Below are 23,416 nucleotides of genomic sequence, written 5' to 3'. Positions count from 1 at the left end.
CAGCTCACAGCGACAGCGTTACCAAGCTGGGCCCGGTATTGACCAGCGTATGGCAAAAGCGGAAGAGCAGCGTATGCACTTAACAACAATTATGACAGCGAAACTGCATCACGTGCAACGCGAGACAACCAACAAGCTGGCATTGTTAAGTTGTATGCAACTAATAAGATGAACAAGTTTAATTTTGGGAAACAACTTCGAGCTACAATTGAAACAATGTTGAAGAAACGTGCGTGCGCAGGGCAGGGACGCTTGCTTTTTTGAGATCTGAGGAAGCAAAGGGATGCATTATTTCCGGATTATGCTGCATCCATTAAAAAATAGCAGAAGATAGTCAAGGGTCTTTCATAAGACCGGCAACTCCCCGCAATATGTAGATCATTATTAATAGCGTCAAGCTATTTCACTATCAGAGTCGTGTGGGTCACAGCGGTATCGCTGGAAACTGCTGAAGAAATCACAAGAAAGAACAACCGCGTCCCTATTACACCTGATTGAACCAGAGCTCCGTTGTCCTTTTGTGTTGGATCAATGGATATCTCATGAGTTCGGTAAACGCAAGTTAATAACCAGAACCTGTTCGGTTGTGATATCCTTTTGGCCAAGAGTTCGACTGAACTTCTTGCTCTTAAAAAGGTCCATCTTACCACAATAGTGGGGAGACGGCGGATAGGTTACGAGCAATGAGCTTAGGAATCCTGACGGTTCCAAACAACTATTGCTATATGGAGGAAGGAAAAGTGGAAACATCAAGTAATTTCCTCCTCCACTTTTCAGCGTTCTCAAGACTGAGATTGAAACATTTCGGTAGCAATACCTTTGGCGAACCAAGCGTACGAGCTGGAATGACATTAGCCGCCTCAAATAAAATTTGTGGTAGACTCAAAGCGATTCTGCGATATACGAGTTTGCGATCGACACTTAGGAGTCTTTTTGGCATCACAATGGACCAGCGCCTTTAGCTATCCAAGTGGGAATCTTCGAGTTACTTGTCGCTAGGATCAGCCTTTGAACCTAAACTAGTCCACAATGTGCCTTTTGAATGAATGGTTTGAAATATCGTTCCGTTTTATGTACGGATCTTCAAACTGTTAAGGTTTCATTCTTCAAAATAGTTTCGCGTCCGATTTCAATACATCTTTTTATTACTGAAAGATACCACTTACTCCTTGAAATAGTTATAAATTTGACCAATAAACAAATCAATGACATATATATATACCTTCAACCGAGGCGTAAATATAACTGTTGTTCCATTTTTATTGCCTTAGAGCCGCATATTTTTAGCAACACTCTCATTGGATCGCTATTTGAGTTCTAATAAAAACTGAAAGCCGTAAATAAATAGCGAAATTCCAGCACAAACGTCCGCCCATTCAGACTGATAGACACATAAAAATATTTGCAAATGCCAAAATCGATGTAATTGCACATACATACCATACACATTACATAACTCACCGCCAATTGGTCAATTGAGACACTTGGTGCATTATTAGATACACACTCATACTCTTGTATATATAGTGTGTATAGTATATATACATTTTACACATGTCTTTTATGTGCCATGGCATTCAATACTTATTGCCAGTCGTAATAGTAAAGTCTACGGTGCGGTCAAAAACACCTACGAGTTCTGTATGTGGGCGCCGAAATTTGATTTTGCGATAATGAAGCAGAAAAGACATTGGATATAAAAAAGAATATTGGTACTTATAAGAAATTGTCAATATAAAAAATGCATTAGCTCAAGTATGCAGCTTAAAACAATCAAAAAAAAAGTCGTACACTATAAGGTTAGAAATATAAAGTGAGTTGTCTCTACCGCCGCGTAAGTTTTGTGTTTCAACCACAGCTCGTTTACTGCTTACTTCGACTATAGATATTATTCCCTGTGCCCGCAGAATCTCTTCAACCAGAAAACAGTATTTTCACCTCCATCGTCGTTGCTTCTGCGTCTGGTTTCTTAAGTCTTTCTGTCAGCTCTGGAATCTTACATACTTAGAATCATTCTAACGGTACTGTGTAGTAGTAGTCTCCCACAATGAACTAAAATCTCATTTTATTGATATTTGGCCAGACCAATTCTGGATATATGGTTCTAGATATATGGGCGATCAGTCAGTTTTTGGGTATATCGAGTGCAAAATCTTTGAGAATATGACAGGTTTGAGAACGATAAATATCAGGAAGCTATGATGATGAACCAGCCTACCTTAGTGATAACATAAGATGGTTCATAAAAGTAACTTCCTATGAATACAATGGCTAAAACAAGTTCTCTCACTAGAGTAGGATTATCGGCATGTGAGGCATAACGGAAAAACGGAAAATACATACTGAAGAGATCACAATAAGGTGTCTGGGGGTCCAGGTACCCTAACCTGGCGTATTAGGGATTTCAAAATGTAAACATATTTATGAAATTACTGGACTACTTAGAGAACTTACTTGGACTTGGACTTACATGGAGAATAACAATCGCTAAAGCCGAAGTAAATGGATACGAGAGTCGGACCACCGAACTGAGCTCGCCCTCACTTCAGCTTTTCCTCTGTTTCCTCACCTCTTCAGTGCCACACTAATGAACCTAAGCTTTATGCACACCACAAAAGGCATGCAAAATAAAACTTCAATTGAACAACACAACCTTGACATAGCGGGAGCAGGGCAGAAAGAAAGAGAGAATGAAAAAACCCAAATCTGAACACGCCACTAAAAACTGTCAAAGCTAAGCACAGAGCAATAAACACGGCAAAAGGAAGTGTTGCATGAAATCCCGGCGGATTATTATGTTACGAGTGCTACAGCTCGAAGCTTGGAGCTTGCTTGGGTACCTACCTGCGCGGCGCGTATGTGTGTGCCTGCTTTGTTCCGCCGTTTTGCTGTTGCTGTTGCTGTTGCTGTGTGAAAACCAGCCGTCAACCGCTTGACACTATTTTATAAATTGTTTTGCTTGCCATTTGTAGGTGTTATACGCGAACTGAGCACACACGTGAACGACTCCAATTGCAGCGCATTGAGTATGAGACTCTCAACTCGTTCAGCTGTTCATAGCGTGTGCTGGTGGCGTTGGAGGTGACGTTGGCGGTGCGCGGTCGCCGTGATAGATGTCTCAGTTGTCTCAGCGAACGACAACAACAGGAATTAATTTATTAAATACTACTCAGTTTGATTTAAACACACATAACGTGCACCAACGCGCACGAGCAGCGAACAAACGCGCGCTTTGAGGTGTGTTGCAAACGCGCGCCGTGTGTATGTGTGACATTATCAAAAATGAGCATATATTTGCAGCAATCCAGCCTCTCATACGTGTGTGTGTGTTTGTCGAAGTGTAGCAATCGCTCGCCAGATTTGCATTAGATTACAGTACATCAAGGCGGCTTAGCTGAATGGGCGACACGATCGTCCAGTTGTCGCTGTGTATATGTGTTGTGTGATTCTGTGCGCTGTGCACCACTGAAACAAGCAGAGAAGCATAGAATTTAAGCAAAATTTTTTTCTTTTCATTTCTTTTTTTCTTCTCTCTCTTCTCGTGTTTGTTTTAATTCATTTACTGATGTGAATTTGAATTTCGTGTGAAAGTCAACAAATGCGTACAATTTAAGCCTGCAGGATGCTATTAGCGCATCTACACAAGTACGCCTGTACAGCTACAACAACTACAACTGTGTGTACAACAACATACAAATCTACACATTAGAGCGCTATCATACATACTCACCAGTCACCGAAGCTTTGCTTTGCTTGCTCGCCTGCAGGTACATGTTATTGAATTTATGTGGCCAGGAGCGCGTATTTATCAAAGTGATAAATGGCAGGTTGGCGCGCGGTATGGCAGGAAATCGTATACTGTCGTTTAATTAAAGCGCTTTGCTTACAGCAAATGCTGGCTAAACTTAGGCGAGTTGATTGTTGGTATATTTTTTTTGCTTTTTTTGTTGCTTTTATTGTTGCATGTGGAGCAAACATTTGTTAATTTTTATTGCGTTTACATTAGTTGCATGTAATTAATATTAAACGTAGCGTAGTTCAATTAAACAGCTTACATATTTTCATACAAAATACATTATTTGTTGTTGTTGTTAAATACTTAATGGTAAATAAATAGCCCTGCACCTTGCAAACGTTCCGAGTAGTGGTCAGTAAAGGGGATGCTTAAAATTAAATTACAAAAAAAAAATCGAAAAAAATTCGAAGGCGCACATTGAATGTTTAGTTAATACTAGTTGACACGTCTAGATGGCGCTCTTGAAAAGATGTGCCAGCAATTCCGGTTCACTCAAATCCATTTTGTATTTCTGCACAATATCCTGTACTTTGAGTCTGCGGCGCACGTGTGGCGGTTGGAAGCTTTTGGTGAATAAAAAAATCCATAAAAAGTACCGTTATAAAAAATATAAAAAATACCGTTACATATATATTTGTCAAAATCAATTTAAACTCACTTGTCATTATCCAAGCGCCGCCGCTTGGCCATATTATGCGCGGTCTGACGCACCAAATTGCCCACCACGCGCCGACTCAGCACCATGCCATCCACCAAAGGTGTGGCGAAACTCATACGTCCCGTAGGTCCCTGCAACTTGACGCGCAGCAAGCCGGACTGCAAGGCGTGCAGGAATATGACGTGACAGTCGCTGGCGCGTGGCAGCTGGAGAGCTTGGGTTTCCTCGCCGGTGCGTGTGTAGCCCAGGAGATCATCTGGCACAGCAATGGATTAAAATTTTGGTAAAATTGTATATAACATGAAAATTATTCCCACCTATTGGAAAGTTCAAGTGATCCTCAAAGGATTCCAACCAAACGAGAAATATTTTCGCTGGCGGTTGCGCCTGCAACGAGGGCTTCATTGCGTTTGTTTTGCGACGCGTTGGCGGCACGGGTTCCTTCGCGCCTGCGCCCTTGGTGTCCAATTCCAAGGAGAGATTACGAGATTTTTGTATTTTCGCATTGTCCGCGTTCGCATCGGTGGCGCGCGCCCAAACATTGCCCGCCGAAGCAGCCGATTGCAGACTATCGCCAGAGGAGTGCGACGAGCAGAGCGAAAGGCAGCTGCCGTCGGTTTCGCAATGCAAATTCCATTCGGTTGGTACGACGAAGGCTATTTCCGAGCTAACATCGGCCCAATAGAGCACCTTCGATTCGCCATTGAAGCGCAGATCAGCGTTATTGGCTGCCGATGAGCTGCTGCGATTGTGAAATTGTTTCTCAGTTTCGCGTTGATTGGAGCCTTTGAGCGACCACGAAGTGCTAACCAAACCAGTCCAGCCGGAGTGCTCCTCTAGATCTACAGGCCAGCCTAATGAATGGAAAAGCGAAATGTTCGTAGCTTCCTTTGAGACGAAAATGTTGAAATGACTCACCCAATGTCAGCAGCATATTGCCGAAGTGCGCGTCCAGTGTGCGTACATGCTCCTCACTCATATTACCAATGATCTCTTGTGCCGTTGTTTGTCCGGACTTAACATAGAACACATGAACAGTGTCGTAGGTGCGCGCGCTCAATTTGTCCAGCGTGCCCAGCTCCTGCGCAAATTGGCTGCGTTTTGTGTCGAGCACGATGAGCGGCCGTTGTGCTGGAGCGCCCAATGACTCCGACGGATTATTCGGATTGCGCTCCTCAAAAGTTAAGAAGCCAAAATGTGACAGAAAGAGACGCGCCGCCTGAAATTCGTGACACACCGAAGGCGGTACACTCTCCTGCGCGTGCGATAAGCTATCTGCGCTGTTATCGGTAGCGGCCCAGGCCAACTTCTCGTCAATACTCTGATTCTCAATCATGGTCTCCAGTTGGCGTATGTTCTCTGTGCCATATTGCTCGCGAATTTGCTCCAGCGTCGGTATGGAGTAATCTGCCACACACGGTGTTACCTTTTCGACACCGTCCGGAAAGAATTTCTGATCGAATTCGATGCGTTGCGGCGTGTCATTCATCGGTATGGGACGACCAGGATTGACGGCGTGATACTTGGTGCCCGATTTGCTGCGTGGCAAATGACGCAATTGCATGGTCCAAGCGTGACGACCGAAGGGACCGCGTATGAGCACTTGAGGAGCCAAAAAAAAAGTGAAATTTTAATTTTCCTGCTTTCTTGCTTTTATTTTAACCTAAAACTATCAACTCACATGTCACTGTGGGCTGTGGATCTTCCGCATTGCCCAGCGGCTCCTCCAAAAGCGCCAATATCGTCGAATTCTCTGTAACAAAATACTTGAACTTCGCTATAGCCTGCTCCGTGTTGATGGACGTGCCACTGCCGGTACTAGCAGAGCCATCAGGCATCGAATTACAGTGCTTCATCAAGGCCACCTCATCCAACAGCGATGATATCGACTCCGGACCACATTCGCTGGGGAAGTAACCGACTTGTTCGAGTATTATGGTGAGCAAACTCTCGGCCGCGTCACGCACACGCATCGAGGCGGGTTTCAGTTCCTTTTCATCCTTGAATTTCGGTATGTCACCACTTTTACCGACACTCTTGGTGCCCGATATGCCCAGCTCGACCACTTCCAAAACGGTCTGCAGACAATCCTTGTCCTGCAACAAGTACGGATGCTGCATCAGCCAAGCCGAGGTGCACTGGAAGGCTGCCACAATGGTGCTGTGCAAATCTTTGCTATGCGCTGGCGGCGGACGCGAGCACTGATAACAAATATAATCGCAGATCCATTTCACCGCTCGCTTACATTCTAACGCGTCTGTGGATATTATAGTTAAATTTTGACTTGGTTCTTCAATTTTAACTAAGGATTCTACGTGAGTTTGAATTGATTTGGTTTTGATTGAGTTTGGAATTGATTGAAGTTGGATTTTTTTTTGTTTTTCATTTATTTTACAATCGATTCAATATTTTTTATTTTATTTTTTTTTTTTTGGATTTTGATTTTTTGTTTTTGTAAGTGTGCGAGTATTATTGTATATTGTTTGATTTGATGAAGAAAATGTACAAAGAAAAACATGAAAAATGTTTTGTTTAATTAACCCGTTTCGCCCGTTAATAACAAAAAAATGTTTTTTTTTGTTTTTCAAATAAAATATACAGTTTAAAAATGCAATTGTGTATGTACATATGTGTGTGGGATGTATGTGGAACGCAAAGGAAAATACAATAAATGAGCGAATAAAATATGTGATTTCGATTTTTATGAATTTTTTTTATGAAAATGAGAGAAAGAAACAGAGAGAAAGAACGAAAATGTTGTTAGTAAATATAGAAATTCAATTAATTACCGGTTGTAAATTTCCTGGCTGCGCAGCGGCGGCGGTGTATTTACAGTTTACAAGTAAGGTTATGTACAGCGTAATGTTTTTTTTTTTGGTTTTTGGAAGGACAATGACACGGGGATATGCAACACACGAAGGGGATATTTTGAGGGTTTCAATTTTGGTATTTAAAATTTTTACAAAGGAGCAGTGCGAAGGCATGTTTTATGGTTAATTGGAGGGTATTTTATTTGTTTTTTTTTTTGTGTATTGTATTAGCAATAAAAAAAGAGAATAAACGAGAGAAGAAAATTATGCATTTATTATATAAACATTTTTTAGTAATGAGTATATGAGGTTAGGAAGAATTTAATGAATTTTTTAGTTATTAGAAAATGACGATGATTTTTGTAATTTTAGGAAAATTAACCGTTGCACACATACATACACACGATGAGATCAATAATGTTAATGATTACTTAAATTAGTACCTAGAGTTAGCATAATTAGTATGGCATAACTTTCAGCATAACATAAGTGTTTAGAAATTTTGGCATTCCAAACTGCGGGGTAACTTTTTATTGATATTTTACAATTATTATTTTTGAAGCTAAAGAGCAGTCACGTGCAAAAATTTTTATTAGTCAAAAATAGTTTAGAACATTTCGAAAAAAACATAATTATTTTTTTAGAGAAATTGGAAGGTGGTTCAAAAAAAATTTTGGAATTTCAAAAAGATTTTTGAGTTTCAATAAAATTTTGGAATTTCAAAAAAAATTTGTAGTTTCAAAACATTTTTAGAATTTAAAAAAAAATTGGGAGTTTCAAAACAATTTTGGAATTTCAAAAAAATTTTGGAGTTTCAAAACAATTTTGGAATTTCAAAAAAATGTTGGAGTGTGAAAACACTTTTGGAATTTCAAAAAAATTTTGGAGTTTCAAAACAATTTTGGAAATTAAAAAAAAAATTAGTATTTCAAAAAAAATGTTTGGAATTTAAAAAAAATTTGGAGTTTCAAAAAAATTTTGGAATCTCAAAAACATTTTTTTTTTAATTTGTTTTCAATAATTCTGTTAACCTTCAGGATATTAAAAATAAGAGAATATAAAAATTTTTTGAAGATTTCGAACAAACCACAATTATTTTTTTAAAGAATGTGGAAGGTATTTCAAAAAACAAATTTCGGAATTTCAAAAAAAAATTTGGAGTTTCAAAAAAAAAATTGGAATTTCAAAAATATGTTGGGAGTTTCAAAACAAAATTGGAGTTTCAAAACAATTTTGGAATTTCAAAAACATTTTTCTTGAAATCTGTTTTTAAATAATTTTATTAACCTTTAGGATATTAAAAGTAAGAGAGGAAGCAATGAAAAGTTTTAAAAAAATATCTCTTGGCATATCAAGGACATAACTTTACGATACAAGGTGAGCCGAAGTATAAACCATGCCCACGAAAGTCAGTTTTACATATCGGGAACATACTCGAAATAGTTTTTTTTTCCAAAAATTGAGGGAACTAATTTCGAATTTTTGTATTCAAAATGCCACAATCAATACACATTTAGGATGGAAGCACAAACAACTTATGTACGGAGTAAATGAATCACCAAAGAATGAGATGTACAATAGCGTTGAACGCAGCTAAACTAAAATCCACAACCAATTCATACCATTTACCATACATGAAATTGTGAAATTTGCGCATGCTCACCTGAATCGCGTATGTGTAGACGCGCCAAACCGGAGAGCAATTCCAAGGCGGCCAATGAAACATTCAAATCGGTTTTCCATGACGAAATCAAGCGATGACAGACCAAATACGTGGCGCGTACGAACAAGGCGTGCGCATTATCTGTGGGGGAATAAAACAAGATTAATGAAGAATATATGCTTATCGACAATATGTGTACACATTACAAGACACATGGGTACTAGCAAGCAATGGCAAAGCAATAATAAATAAACAAATTTTTAAATAAGGCAACAAACGGTAAATACACAATGTAACAAAACTGATTTGGAGCAATACGGAATTTGTTAAGTGAAATCAAAAGGAAAAATCGACGAATGCAAAGCAAAAAAATTACCATAAACTGAGGCACTCTCAAACTCTTGCAGCAACTCCATGGGGAAATCATCGGATACGGTGAGGCTGGGGAAATCATGTTGTGATACGTTATCACGCGCAGCATAACCAACGCCAACAGCAGCAGCACCGCCCGCACCGGCGGCGAATGTGCCACCAACCATGCCCGACGCACCAATGGTGGCATTGCTGTGACCGCCGAGACTCGAGTTGCCCGCGCTGGCTATCGATGCGGAACGTTCTGAGCAAGCTGTGTGGTGGTGTATCGTAGTTTTGGAGTGTAGCAGTGTTGGTATGGTTTTACATGTGTGTGTGTGTGTGGTTTTGGCGTTTATGAGCGTTTGATATGAGTGGCAGTGTGTGGCACGTATTTACATGGTAAATGCAACGTTGTTCATGTTTTTCACAGACACACGCACACACAGAAAAATTCACATAAAAAAAGAAAAGAAAACAAAGTAAATGAAAATCAAAAATAACGGTAAATTTGATAAATGAAGTGTATGAAAAACAGTGACAATTAATATATAAATAATATGTGGAATAAAAAAAGCAATGTGGAACGTATGTACATAAATGATAGATAAGCAATTTAATAATAATAAATATAAAAATTAATTTTCAAAGCTAGATTTTTACCAAAATTTTTTTTTTATATATTATCCACCATACCCGAACTCAGTAGATTCGTGTCGCCCGGCGTCGGTGATGCGGCATTCAAGTGGTCGGTGCCAACCAATTCTGTCTCCTCAAAGGTGACCGCATCCTGCACAGTCAAGAGCAAGCCGCCCAGCAGCATGTGTGTGTTCTGCGCATCCGTCTCCACTTGCAAGGCGTTCATGAGTATGTTGATTAAGCGCGGCTTTAGTTGTATAAAGGAAATGACGCTGAAATAAAGATAAAGTTACATATAAATAAATAGATGCCACAAATATCTCTAACAAAATACGAAAAAAAAAATCACAAAAAAAAATGCAAAAAACACACCGTTCTGTGGACTCATTCGTCAAATCGCGTATGGGTAGCGTTTGAAAGTGCAACGGTAGCGTGAGAATCGATAGCAATATATTAATCGAAGCGCGTCGCAATTCGGTTTTATTGAAATGCATTGCCTGCGTTTTGATCTTTAAATCCTTATCGGGCAAAACAATCTCCAGCGCGCTTATAAAACCGGGCAGCAGCACTTGCACGCCATTCAAATCGAGCCGAAATAGGTCGGATGAGTTCAACAAAATGCTCGCCAATGTCTCGTCACACTCCTTAGCCTCGGTTATCTTCAAGCATTGCTGCAAGGCCATATAGAAACGCGCCAAATAAACCGGCAGTATCTCCTCACCGGTCTTTTTGGCGCAAAATATCTTACACAGTGTGCCTATGGCCTCCGCACGTCCCGACTCGTACTTGTCGATGGTCAACGAGGGCGGCAAGCTGTTCGGATCGTTCAACGAATTCGGTTGTGAGAGTGAAATGCTGCCTTTGCGATTCTCCATGATCATAGATGAGGGACGCTTGCTAGCCTCGGTTGCTTGTTCTGTAAAATATTGAAACAATTAGATAACGGTAGTTATAATAGTGGAATGTAACTTACTTTTCGTGTTCAAAAACCAAGCATCGCCACCAATATGCGCCGCCTCGAAGAGCCATTCGCCAAACAAATGCAAAATGCTGTTGCATTTGGGACGAGCCACCGCCAATGGAGGGCGGTTTTCGAAACCAAGTGAGGGTAACGCTGAACAAAGATAAGATTTTACAATTAGTAACAGATAAATGATAAATTATTTATATTTTTTTGTTGTTTTTATTTTAATAAGGCGTGTGTTGGTGACTTTGTTTTTGTAAATATGTAGCAGTAAATCAAACAAATTGCTGTTAAACTTACATGTTAAGCTATTAGAGGATGGCGGGCCAGACGTGGGTGTGAGGGGAGCTTGCGTTGTGGATAAACGTGCACCAGTTATGCCGATAAGCGCGGCTTTGCTCAAGCCTAAAGTGTGCGTTGACACCAAAAAACGATATATATATATATATATATATATATATATATCATACAGAGAGAGAGAATTATTGGAAAATTGAATGGTAAGCACACAAATTGCAACAACAACATATTTTTTATATACATACATACAAACAAAGACACACGCACACAAAAAATAAAAGTAAATTGCTTTTGTAGTTGTAAAATTTATATATAAGCAATTACAACGAATATGATAAGGTGCTACTTGATAAAAAAAAAAAAACAAGAGAAAACGTTAACTTCGGCTGTACCGAAGCTAATATACCCTTCACAGGTGCATGTCTTTTAGTAACTGTGTGTTTAAGCAAATCTAAATCTAAAGACGTAAGAAGAAGTATGTAAAAAAAAAGAAAACATTTTACTAATTCTTTTTAGCCGGGTTGTTTGCTGGAAACATTAAGGTTATATAGTTAACCGATCTGAACAATTTCTTCGGAGATTATATTATTACCTTAAGCAGTAATCCATGCCAAATTTCGTGGAGATACCACGTCAAATGCGAACATTTTCCATACAAGCCCTTGTTTCCGATCGTTCAGTTTGTATGGCAGCTATATGCTATAGTGAACCGATCTGAACAATTTTCTCGGAGATTAAATTATTTCTATGAGCAAAAACTCACACCAAATTTCGTGAAGATATGTAGTAAAATGTGGAAGTTTTCCATACAAGCCCTTGATTCCGATCGTTCGGTTTGTATGGCAGCTATATGCGATAGTGAACCGATCTGAACAATTTTTTCGGATATTAAATTATTTCTATGAACAATAACTCACACCAAATTTCGTGAAGATATGTAGTAAAATGCGGAAGTTTTCCATACAAGCCCTTGATTCCGATCGTTCAGTTTGTATGGCAGCTATTTGATATAGTGGTTCGATATCGGCAGTTCCGACAAATGAGCAGCTTCTTGAAGAGAAAATAACATGTGGAAAATTTCAAAACGATATCTTAAAAACTGAAGAACTAGTTCGTATATATACAGACAGACAGACAGACGGACATGGCTAAATCGACTCAGTTCAACATACTGATCATTTATATATATACTTTATAGGGCCTCCGACGCTTCCTTTTGGGTGTTACAAACTTCGTGACAAACTTATTATTCCCTGTTCAGGGTATAATAATAAAATAAATATAATTAATAATGGGCGTAAACCTAATGAGTTCATATATGTACATGAAACTAAGCCTGGAAGAGTTGAAAACCAAAAATATTTATTTACAAGTGGTTCTTCGGCTGCTGGAGCGGTTATATACAGCACACTGTGAAGCTGGGCTTAGCTGGGGTTTTTAATAAAATTTAGACAACAAAAAACTTAAGGAAACTAATCGCAATATTTTAATTGGAAAATTTAAATACATTAAATACAAAAACAAAAAGAATAACTAACAAACCTACTGCAATTAAAACACAAAAAAAAGTGGAGAGTTATAAACTACAACATATGCATTAAGTCTTGGCTGGAAAGTACACTCTCGAGATATTAAAAATAAATAAATTTCGAAATACATAATTAAGTGAAGTTGCAATAAATTATTTATAATTAATAATGAAGTAGTCTATAATGACTCGCTGGACAACTAGCTGGTGGAACATACAAAAAATCATGCATTACTTCAACTACGGAATTCAGTCAAGTCTTCATAAGTTAAGTGATTATTCGAAATGTGTAAATAAGCCAAGATTAGACACTCAATCAATATCCAATGTGGTGAGCAAGCAAGTGAAAAGTGTGCGCTTTAAAAAAAAAAAAAACGGATAACTAAATACGCAGTCTAATAGGTAGGTAGACACAAGCGCACCCTTTTGTTGCGTTGCGCTGACGTTGTTGTTGCCCAGCGCCGGTGTTACGCTAAAACTCTTCGCCAAACGTCGTTGCAATGGCGGTGTCGGTGAATATGGTAGTTGTGCGCTCTGTTGTGCACCATCCACAGCTGAGGAGGACGCAGATTGGGTTGTGGTCACGGCATTCAGCGGCGTGCCGAATGTGATGGAACCGACCACACCAGCCGATTGACTGCCACTATTGCTGGTGTTGCCCGTTGCGCTGCCGGTAGCATTGATGCCGGCGCTCGATGGTGTCGAGGCGCTGCCATGATGCCCGATAATAGCATTCAAGGCTGAGCTGGCCGAACCGCTGATGAAGTTGTCGCGCAAAAATTGCCCAGCACCATGTAGATGCAAGTGCGGATGATAGTGATGGTGATGGTGGTGCTGTGGTTGTTGTTGTTGTTGTGCATTGTTTGTGCCAGCAGCAGCGGCGCCACCACCCGAGCTCAGTGCGCTATTGCTGCCGTGGTGAAAGAAACTGTGTATGCCCGTTGTAAACGATGAGGCTGTGGCCTCGTTGAGTGAGAGGCGTATATCGAGTAAATTTGTGATTGCGTCTTCCGCTTGATGCGGCGGTGGTCGGTAAATGCCTATTGTATTTGCGCATCAGACGCGGTTAATTGCATTTGTTTTTGTTTTTGTTTTGGAAATACATTGACAGAGGTTATAAAAAGAATAGAGATTAAGAAGGATATCTAAAGCGACGCTTAACAGCTAACGGTAGGTATTAATACGATATAGAACACTTACGAATGATGCTATAGAGAAAATGTAAACTATGTAAATAAGGGACTTAAAAGCTACAATATTTTCATAAGAACTTAAAATTTATTACTAATTAATAGAACCTTAACTTTTCTTATAAGAGCCGAATGTATACCAATTTGTATAGCCAATTTCACAATTCTAGTGAAAAATATCAACAAAATCATATCTTAAACGCCTTAATGAATATCAGAGCTACCATTTTCAAATAGCATGTTTTTCAAAATGCTAAATATGATTCGATTGCTTTAAGCTATATACTAAACTCTACTTTGAAACACATTCAGCTAGTCTCACTTTTGAAAATCACTTCGTCGCGCTGTTATAACTGTACATTGCTTACCCAGAAATGCGTCAACTTGATTGGAAATGCCTTTAATGGCTTTGAGAAAGATTTGTGGCAGCGCCTGTAGACATGGATGCTGATAGGTTTCGGCACCTTTGTCATGTGTGAGCGCCCACTGCATAAAATGTGACGATTTGCTGATAATATGCGGCGAGCACAGTGCTGTAGGGTTGCCAATTGTGCGCAACAAGCGATACCAGGTCTGTGCCACACAGTCATTAGTCATATCCGCAGGTATGAGCTGTGCATCTTCTTCAGCTGAAATTATATAAATATAAATAAAAATATTAATATTCTTTATTTTTAGACATACATATTTTCAATTCCGGAAAGGCTGGACCATAGGTGAACTCTAGCAAACGTGCCGTCAAAGCGAGATTAACACGATTCCACTGATCAATCAAAGCCATGCGATGACGCCACATGGCACACGACTCTTGCAGCGTTTTCCACAGTGACGGCGAAGGAAAGCAACGCACACAGGCCAAGAGCCACACTTCGAAGAGCACAGATAACACACGTTCACATAGCTGGTCGCCAACATCATCTTTGACGGTGGGTGGCGCCAGCAGCACTTCATTGATGGCGAGTAAGAAGAGTAGTAACGCCTCCCATGTTTTCCGGTCCATTGTTTGTGAGATTTGTGCCGTTTGCTGGAGCGTACGTAAGACCCGATGACATAGCACTGCCTGTCGATTGATGGTGTCGGCACCTTGAATTGAAATAACTGTTGGTTGAATAATGTTGCAAGCAAACTATTTAGCAATTGGTACGAGCACCTACCAAGCGTATTTTGATATATAAATGGCAAGACTTGAAAGGGAAGGTAAAGCAGTTTTATAATGTGCACAAATATAATTTGAGTAAGTATTTAATAGATAAAAACTACGAGTATTATATACAATGTGTCTGCCTAATGTTGTAACGCCAAAGTTGATTTCGAAAATTGAAATTTTCATACTAAAAATGCTTAATTCTTTAAGTATAGCATGCAATTTGTTATAACTATGTATTACTACTAATTAGCATTTAATTCATTTTGCACAAGAATGAAACATACTTTCCCCCTGCCGCGGCACAAACAAGTTATGGAAGTGGCTGACGATTTTCCTACAGTACATGTTGGCATCTTCGCATATTGGCTTTGGTACACTGATTCGTGGCTGTGGGTGTAAGGCTGTCAGCCATTCGCAGTAGACATTTACGCAATCTTTTATGGTCTCATGTTCTTGCAATGGTAGTGACAAACCAAAACAGATGACATCCATGCACCAGTTAACCTGCAACAACAAAATTTTTGGAATAACATTCAATAAATCCATTGTAAACAACATGTACAAATACCTCTTCATCGCGCACTAAATGACTTGGCTCGGCATTTTGTGTAATTCCCAAATTACTTGCTAACTGTCGTACGACAGATACTGTTACTTCACGCCCTGCGGAGGCAGGGAATTTATTGAGTACACTGCAAGACTGCGCTGCACAGCTGTCTGCCGAGATTTGTGAAGAAAGCGAAACCCATTCGGAATACATGTTTTTATGGTTTTATATATATAGAGGTTTGATAAAAATCCAAAATATTGTAAATATTCCAAATCGCTGTTGTTGCAGCAGACAGCAAAGAATTTTTCACCAGCCTACGTCAACAACTCAATTACACATCCTCCGTTACTTTGCAAAGTATTAGACTTTGGGAGTTCGTTTATGCACTTGACTTTTTTGCATTATTAACGAACTTATTTGTAAAAAAAACACTTTTTACGGTATTTCTACTTTATTTTAAGCTCATTTTAAGAAAAAATTGCAACAAATTGGATAGAGCACAAGATTTTTCTACGTCTACAGTCTATGCTACCAGACTGCACGGAAAGCATTGTTTACATTATTTATTTTTAATTTTTATGATTTGAAACTACGAAAATTTTTATAAGTTGAATTAAAAATTAACGTAGAAAACATTAATATTCAAATATAAGCTTTTAAACTATATATTACTGAAATAATATTCAAAATTTTGACAAATAAATAATTCTGATAATGAAAACAAAATTTGTTAAGTAGTGCCAATCAAACACAGGGTGACTGTAAGAAAAATATTTTTCATTAATAAATAATTTAAAAAGAATTTACAATATTTGTAAAAATAAAGAAATTTATACATACAATTTTGAATTATTATTATATAATCTATAAATAAAAAAAATACAATTTTTATGGAACAAGTATTTATGTTGTTGTAAGGAGCATGATACAACTACAACCTCCATTTATATAAAATACCATAGATAGGTTTTATATATTAAAAAAAATGTATTTACTATTTTTTAATGTTTATAAATAAAAAAAACTATAAAATCACCTTACTTTTATAATTTATTAATTTAAAAAAAATGTGCCACATTTTTTAAAAGTTTACAAACAAAATTCTTTGTAAAAACATTTAAAATCTTTAAGTATGATGTAAATCCAAGGATGATAGACAGTCTTCTATCATTCTTGATGTAAATCGCTGTTCAAATACTTGATAAAACTAATCTTTGTAAGTAACAACGGTTATTATCTACAAGTGTTTCATACTAACTGCCAGTCAGCCCTTACTCAGCAATTTAATCTTGTTTATCCAAGCGATAACAACATTTAGAAAACAAATTACTGATAAGCAATTAAAAAGAGATGTGGTTACGATATTTATGAATAGTACATTAGTATGTATGTCTTTATTAAATGATTCTAATATTTGCCTTTTGCGTTTTCAATATACATTTGCGAACAGCAACTTAAATTATGTTTACACATTCTCTAAATCAATTTGCTAACATATAGGAAGTGAAATTTTTAGAGAACACAAAGATATGACTTTTTCACAGAAAATCTCATTCATACATGAAATATCCACTTTTATTTTGTGTGGAATTGGAAAACTCGGTTTAAATTAACTAACATCTACAGATACGTGACAATACTTAGTCTTCCTTCTTATCGGCCGCCGATTTCGGTGTATTTTCGATAGCTGCCGTTTCTGCTTGCTGCTCGGACGCAGGTGCCGCACCTTCTAGTTTCTTTTTCGACGCTTCTTCTACCATTTCGCCGGAGAAACCAAATTCGTTGACACGCTTGTAGTCAACGCGATACTGCCAGCGTTGATACAGGAATACGAAGAATATAATATCGTCACGGAAACAGCCCAACCTATACATAGTAGGCATTTTGATCACAAAAGCAAATATATCATCTATAAAGGTGTTGAGGAATTTGTATGTCATCATACGCCATGGCAAATGTGCCACGGACTTTAGTTTATAGTTGATGAACAACTGGGGCGTCATCATGATGAAGCCGAACGTTAGGAGGTAACCATACAGCATATTCAGCACAAACGAATACCAACCCTTGTGCTGGTTATACACTAATGAGTAGATGAAATATCCGATGAGCAGTGGGAAACATGCCCAACCCAGATATTTGAAGGCGAGATTATCATATTCTTTTGTATTGCTGTCCGCATATGAGCCTTTGTCTTGGAAACTGATTTTCGGGAATATGCCCAAAATTTTCTGATCGGTGTTGTAATCAATGTCGACAACCTTGTGAATTTTCCAAATTTCAATGCCCAAACCAATAAAGCAGGAGACACGAATCATGAAGTTGGTTTCATTGTCCAGCACGTATAGCAGCACAATTAACGACTGAAATACGCCAAAGAAGACGGAGCGTACTGAGAGACCTTCCAGCGACTTACGATTGTTCCAGAACTGTATATCGTTTTTGAAAGCCAACAACTCAAACACTGAATGCAAAATTGATATAGCAATTGTGAGTCCGAGCAAATATATATTTGTATCAAGCAGTGTTTCTTTCAAAGAATCTTGATCTTCATCGGATTCCTACAAATTAACGGGTATAAAATATATATTTTTTCTAAAAGAATTCACAAAATTACCTCAGGTGCGCCAGCTGTCATTAATTCTCCCAACATATTTCCACTCCATTTGTTCTTCATCTGTTGCGCGGCGTACAATTGCCATTTGAACATGCTCAAAGGTTGGAAAGTTATATGCAAATCTAATTCTGGTGTGGTCTCATTTACCGGAAAATATTCACGTTGCAAATTCCAATAATCATTAATGAATACAATTGGCAAATACGTTTTGCCACCTTCCACAAATTTGACGTACTCATCGAGTGGGGGTGGCACGGTACCCGCAGCCCAATTGGTTTGATCCACCACTAAATTTATTGTTATATTGGGATGCCAATGTGAAACTATGGTATCTTTAAGGTTTGCTTGTTCTAGCTCTTTAGCCAATCTTTCCTTTTCTCCACCGAGCAGATTATAGTTACGATTTACACGTATCCGCTTGTATTTATTGAGAATTCGTTGCTGAGAACCCATCATTCCCTTTTTGGCATAATTATCTGCGGCAGGATCTGGACTTTCTCCTGCACGTGTAACGAAGGTGTGCATATAAATGCTGCCATTGTTCATCAACGATTTTGATGCTTTTACCTTCAAACTATGCGTATAAATGCCATCGCGTTTTGGCCCTGATGACCAATCGCCATATACAAGGTCTTCTTGTAACCATAATAAATTCGATTTTTGTTTAAAGTCTACTTCTTCTGAATGTTCCGACAACCAAACATGCAAATCAAAAAGCGTGCCATTCTCGAAGTAATTCCAAGCGTTTACACGCGGAGCCAAATTTGCAGCTTTTTGCTCAGGTGTTTCATTGGTTGCTGTTTGCGGCCGACGGAAAAATGAGCTTATGAAATAAATTATAAGGGCACGTAATATCAATGATTTTGTCATTGCAAAGAAAGATTCCATTTTGGTTGGTTGCCGTTGTTGTTGTTGATCTGGATTGTTGCCAGCAGCAACACCATCAGCTGCTGGTGCCAGCTAGATGGGTTTCCAAGATTATTAATAATTTAGTTACATGCAAGCTTTAATTACTCGTATAAGAAATTTCTTACCTCGCCATTTCCCTGCGCAGCTGGTTGCGGCTGTGCGTCAGTTGACATTTTATACAAATATACTTGTAGGGCGAAACTTCTAAGATATGTGTCAGTAACGTTGTTCTTCAATTGGAGAATCTTTAAACAAATGCCTCCTCTGGATATATGTGTATGATTTTCTTAGCACATGACCTTTTAAGTTAATTTTTTTCAATCAATTCGCACGACTATGAAAAAATGATGTGGAAAAAATTTGACTTTTATGATGGTGCAGTGCTACCAATTTAATTAGACAATTGTTCTTATTAGAGTTGCCGCTGTCGAATGTGCTTGTAAATTTCCCTGATTATTCAACAAATTGAATCTATCTGTGAATAGACTTCATCCATATTACTTATGCCATTTGTTCTATAATTAAATAAATCAAGAAAACAATTATTTTATTTAAAAAAATATATTCAAATTTCTATCGGCTTTTTGAAAAAATTACACTAATGTAATTCAATCCGAATGAAATGATTTTTTCGATTAAATTATTCAAATTAATTACTGATTTCGTAATAAATGTGTGTAAATAAAGGAACTGAGTACAATCTATGGTAAATTGTAATTAGAAATAAATAATTTCCCTTGTACCAATCGGAAATTGTGAATGGGTTGCATGTTTTACTGCAACTTGGCAGCACTTGCAGTTAAATGTCAAAAAATTTCCTGCCATATTTGAAATTTCCCTTTTGATTTCTTTTCTAGCATTTCTCTACACGTTTCTGGAGGTAAGCTCAATTCTGCTTGGAAAAATTGTGTTTTAATTTTAGTTTTTACGCAAAAATAATAAACTAGATCAATTTTATACTTAAGAAAAACGTGCGAAATAATTGTGTTGTGATTTTTAGAAGTGTTTTACGGATAAAGTGAAAAAGTTCGTACGATTCTAATTCTAACCTATAAACGCACACGTCACAACTCGTTTTTCCTATAATGTGAACATCAAACTACAACTATTTGTTTGTGTTTTTACAGATAGACGGGCCAGAATGCAGATTTTCGTCAAAACATTAACTGGTAAGACCATCACCTTAGAGGTCGAGCCATCTGACACCATCGAAAATGTCAAAGCTAAAATTCAAGACAAAGAGGGTATCCCACCAGATCAACAGCGTTTGATCTTCGCCGGAAAACAATTGGAAGATGGTCGCACCTTGTCCGACTACAACATCCAAAAGGAGTCAACCCTCCATTTGGTGTTGCGTCTTCGTGGTGGTATCATTGAACCTTCTTTGCGTATCTTGGCACAAAAATACAATTGCGATAAGATGATCTGCCGCAAGTGCTACGCTCGTCTGCACCCACGTGCGACAAATTGCCGCAAGAAGAAGTGTGGACACACCAACAACTTGCGCCCCAAGAAGAAGTTGAAGTAGACCACTGGAATATCGAAATTTCGTCGTTTGCGGAGAGTGTTGGGGGAGAAATGCGTACAAACAAACGCACTCTTCTATTATTTTTTCTATGTGTACATCAGCTATGTATGAATTGAAGTGAACATTTTACTTTGGAATTTGCAAAATAAAACATAAACCGTAAAGAAGTTTTTTATTGCGGGGAGTTGGGGAAAACATGTAAATCAAAGTTTTCTAGATTGATTTGTTTTCAATGTAATTTTGTTGGAAGGAAGTATTGGTAGTCGCAATATAAGGAGGAACGCACATTTGTTGCAGTGGCATTTGTTTGTTGAAATATTAAATTATTCATAAAAGCAGCACTTTGTAAGCTCGGATGTTGTTTCAAACCTGCATTAAAAATTTTCTCCAATATAATAAGGTTAATAATATTCCCAGTCTACTATAGGGAATAAAGGACCAAATGGTATATTCTCATCAGAGTATAATTTAGATGTACAAACACCGGAGACCATAAATTGGAAACGGATATGGGCATGGTCTGTCTTAGTCAAAGAACAAACTAGGCAATATATTCAATGCAAATTTAATTTGAATCTATATATTGTAGGATGCAGACCACAAATGCGAAGAGGAATCAGTCTAAAAACCTTTTCGTAAATGTTCGTATTTTTCTTGGTGGACACAATGCTTTTGCACTCCAGAACAGAAATATTCTACCGAAAGGCAAAATGTATAAACATTTACCGCACAAATACGAACATAACGGTATTACAAATCTTTTAAGAGACTATTTCAGTTAAGTTAAAAGTGTCTTACAGTATCTTTTCTTTTAAAATTAAGAATGGCTTTCAATTTAATGCGGATCATCTGCAAATCCAATGTTGTAGGAAGATCTGCCACTCAAACGATATGCGCCCTAGAAAGGAGTTAAAGGCTTGCATAATGAACTAAATTCGATTGCACGTGAATCACAAGTGCTTATTATTATTGTTAATAATGATAATTATTTCTATTATAACTAAAAAAAATTAGTAAATATTATATATTTAAGTGAATCACCAGTGTTCTTTATAAACGAATTTTTGAGTTGGCAATGCTGCGTGCAATTGTCATTTCGAATTGACAGCTGTCTCGCTCCTCCATGGAGGGAAAATGTTCTTGTTGTGAAATAATATTTAATGCATTTGGTATATTTGTGAAAATAAAATTCAATTCTTGCCAAATAAATAATTCGTACATTTCACCATGTTGTTGGTATATACATATGTACGCAATGTGGTTTTAATCGTTTTCATTATTTCTTTACTTACACATTCTGGGAGAGAAGGAATATACAAAAATAAGCAAGAAAGTTAATTTTCAAGTCTTTAATTCGACAACTGATATTCAGGGTCTAAAAGTAAATGTGAACCATTTAAATACACACCTTGTTATTGCTAGGAAATATGTTTGAAGCCATGAGTACCTGTATGGGATCCATGTAATCACTAACACATATTATTTTGTCAGCTTCCGTTTCCGCTTCCGTGTTAACATATACAACCGGACTTCAATTCTCCGCTATAGCGAAGATTATGCTGCATTAAAGAAGTCGAAGGAGGTCGAGAAGTTCACTTTTCTGCAAACTATTATGTTTTGTCGGCAACAACTTTTTATGGAGGAGACCAATTAGATGAAGCGTTAAACAAATTCTGTATGAAATCGAAATATACACCGCATTATTGAAAGATTTTCTAATAAGACCAATGCTTTCCCCAAAAGCCAACTATAAAATTGTTCACCTATTTTTCAACTGATCAGAAATCTAAAAATTGTTAAATCGCAGGATATCAAAACGTAAAAATGTCCATTTGCTTCTATGGAAAACAGGTAGTCGACTGGCTAGTTGAACCTGTGGTTCTTGAGGTTGTTTATAACTGATTAATTCGACTGCAGAATGTAACAGAGTGTAAATATGCACCATACATATGAATTCGAGTACATCGTCGAACACTCAAACAAATAATCCAAGATACATATATATCAGAGATAAATATGTACGACCAATAAACAGATCGAACCAAGGTTTCACAATTATTTCCAATGCATGTGCTATCCCTTTCGAGCATTTACCAAAATGCAAAACAATGGCGGCCATTAACATGTGAAATTAGGTATTTCACAACTTGAGATTTCAGTAATGGCGAAATTGTATTGTATAAATCAAGAAGCATGCCAGCGATGAATTCAGTACTGGTAAAACGGTTAATAGTTAATTTTCGAGAAAAAAATAAACAAAGTAAGATTTTTTTTTAAATTTCTAGTGTTTAAAATTAATATTTTAAGTGCTCAAAAATTAACAAATAAATTTCTCACCTCAGCAAAAGTCCATTCAACATGAGAGTCCGACGTATCGAGCCCAATCTGGTCGTTTTGGCCGAAAAATATAATGTGAACAAAATGATTTGTCGCAAGTGTTATGCGCGCCTACCGCCCAAGGCCACACATTGCCGGAAGAAGGACTGTCATTCCAGCGATCTTCGTCCTAAAAAGGAGCTGAAGGACTACAGACCGTAAATAAAAAGTTGCTTGAAAATAAATGAGGATAAACTACCATACAAATATGGCATGGTATATCAACAATCATGGTTATATATTTATATAAAGTGTGAAGAAGTAGAAAAGGAAATCTGCGGTACTTCTGGTGGCAATCTGGAAGTTTCAATAACTCAGTAAAATGAAATTCTAATTTTTGTGCAATGTTTTTTCAAAAATAGATGCCGATCCTCGGAACACAGAACATCA

The 23,416-nt window shown here is 37.7% G+C and overlaps 4 protein-coding genes and 2 long non-coding RNA genes across 19 annotated transcripts in view; 3 read left to right on the top strand and 3 right to left on the bottom strand.

Annotated features, from left to right (window-relative positions):
* Positions 1-3,872, bottom strand: part of LOC105213050 (cadherin-related tumor suppressor) — a 229,040-nt gene extending 225,168 nt beyond the window's left edge. Inside the window, exons 1-2 of the mRNA XM_054228092.1 lie at positions 3,731-3,872; positions 2,845-3,465 (exon numbers count right to left, since the gene is read on the bottom strand). The gene's annotated coding sequence lies outside the window, so the exon portion shown is untranslated. The remainder of the gene's footprint in view (positions 1-2,844; positions 3,466-3,730) is intronic.
* A 115-nt stretch (positions 3,873-3,987) lies between these two features.
* The window catches only part of LOC105213051 (ral GTPase-activating protein subunit beta), an 81,532-nt gene continuing 62,103 nt past the window's right edge, over positions 3,988-23,416 (bottom strand). Inside the window, exons 1-18 of one of the 14 annotated variants that reach the window (XM_029040846.2) lie at positions 15,615-16,269; positions 15,331-15,550; positions 15,054-15,083; positions 14,584-14,982; positions 14,268-14,528; positions 13,132-13,749; positions 11,182-11,286; positions 10,891-11,031; positions 10,290-10,833; positions 9,975-10,189; positions 9,304-9,552; positions 8,928-9,068; positions 7,244-7,261; positions 6,136-6,711; positions 5,373-6,056; positions 4,772-5,308; positions 4,455-4,710; positions 3,988-4,359 (exon numbers count right to left, since the gene is read on the bottom strand). In XM_029040846.2, the coding sequence (XP_028896679.1) occupies positions 4,245-4,359; positions 4,455-4,710; positions 4,772-5,308; positions 5,373-6,056; positions 6,136-6,711; positions 7,244-7,261; positions 8,928-9,068; positions 9,304-9,552; positions 9,975-10,189; positions 10,290-10,833; positions 10,891-11,031; positions 11,182-11,286; positions 13,132-13,749; positions 14,268-14,528; positions 14,584-14,982; positions 15,054-15,083; positions 15,331-15,550; positions 15,615-15,806 (5,301 nt within the window). In that variant the 5' untranslated portion in view covers positions 15,807-16,269 and the 3' untranslated portion in view covers positions 3,988-4,244. Of the gene's footprint in view, positions 4,360-4,454; positions 4,711-4,771; positions 5,309-5,372; positions 6,057-6,135; positions 6,766-7,243; positions 7,262-8,927; positions 9,069-9,303; positions 9,553-9,974; positions 10,190-10,289; positions 10,834-10,890; positions 11,032-11,181; positions 11,287-13,131; positions 13,750-14,267; positions 14,529-14,583; positions 14,983-15,053; positions 15,084-15,330; positions 15,551-15,614; positions 16,271-23,416 lie in introns of those variants that run through there. The other 13 variants (XM_029040844.2, XM_029040847.2, XM_029040852.2 and 10 more) reach the window with 13 other exon arrangements.
* LOC128920537 (uncharacterized) lies at positions 8,485-9,100 on the top strand. The gene is made up of 2 exons (XR_008470619.1): positions 8,485-8,641; positions 8,782-9,100. It is a non-coding gene; the product is annotated as an uncharacterized LOC128920537 (long non-coding RNA).
* Positions 16,953-19,529, bottom strand: LOC105213053 (putative lipid scramblase CLPTM1). Its single transcript, XM_011185583.3, has 3 exons — positions 19,248-19,529; positions 18,214-19,173; positions 16,953-18,157 (listed from the first exon to the last, which is right to left on the bottom strand). The coding sequence occupies exons 1-3, from the start codon at positions 19,293-19,295 to the stop codon at positions 17,237-17,239; spliced, it is 1,929 nt and encodes a 642-aa protein (XP_011183885.1). The 5' UTR covers positions 19,296-19,529; the 3' UTR covers positions 16,953-17,236.
* LOC105213054 (ubiquitin-60S ribosomal protein L40) lies at positions 19,846-20,817 on the top strand. The gene is made up of 2 exons (XM_011185584.3): positions 19,846-20,002; positions 20,250-20,817. The coding sequence occupies exon 2, from the start codon at positions 20,264-20,266 to the stop codon at positions 20,648-20,650; it is 387 nt and encodes a 128-aa protein (XP_011183886.1). The 5' UTR covers positions 19,846-20,002; positions 20,250-20,263; the 3' UTR covers positions 20,651-20,817.
* LOC105213055 (uncharacterized) lies at positions 21,261-23,411 on the top strand. The gene is made up of 3 exons (XR_008470617.1): positions 21,261-21,397; positions 21,473-22,910; positions 22,993-23,411. It is a non-coding gene; the product is annotated as an uncharacterized LOC105213055 (long non-coding RNA).

This window comes from Zeugodacus cucurbitae, chromosome 3 (assembly GCF_028554725.1).
Source record: "Zeugodacus cucurbitae isolate PBARC_wt_2022May chromosome 3, idZeuCucr1.2, whole genome shotgun sequence".
Taxonomy (NCBI): Eukaryota; Metazoa; Arthropoda; class Insecta; order Diptera; family Tephritidae; genus Zeugodacus; species Zeugodacus cucurbitae.
The sequence above is the reverse complement of the archived record's forward strand: the minus strand, read 5'-3'. Positions and strand labels throughout refer to the sequence as shown.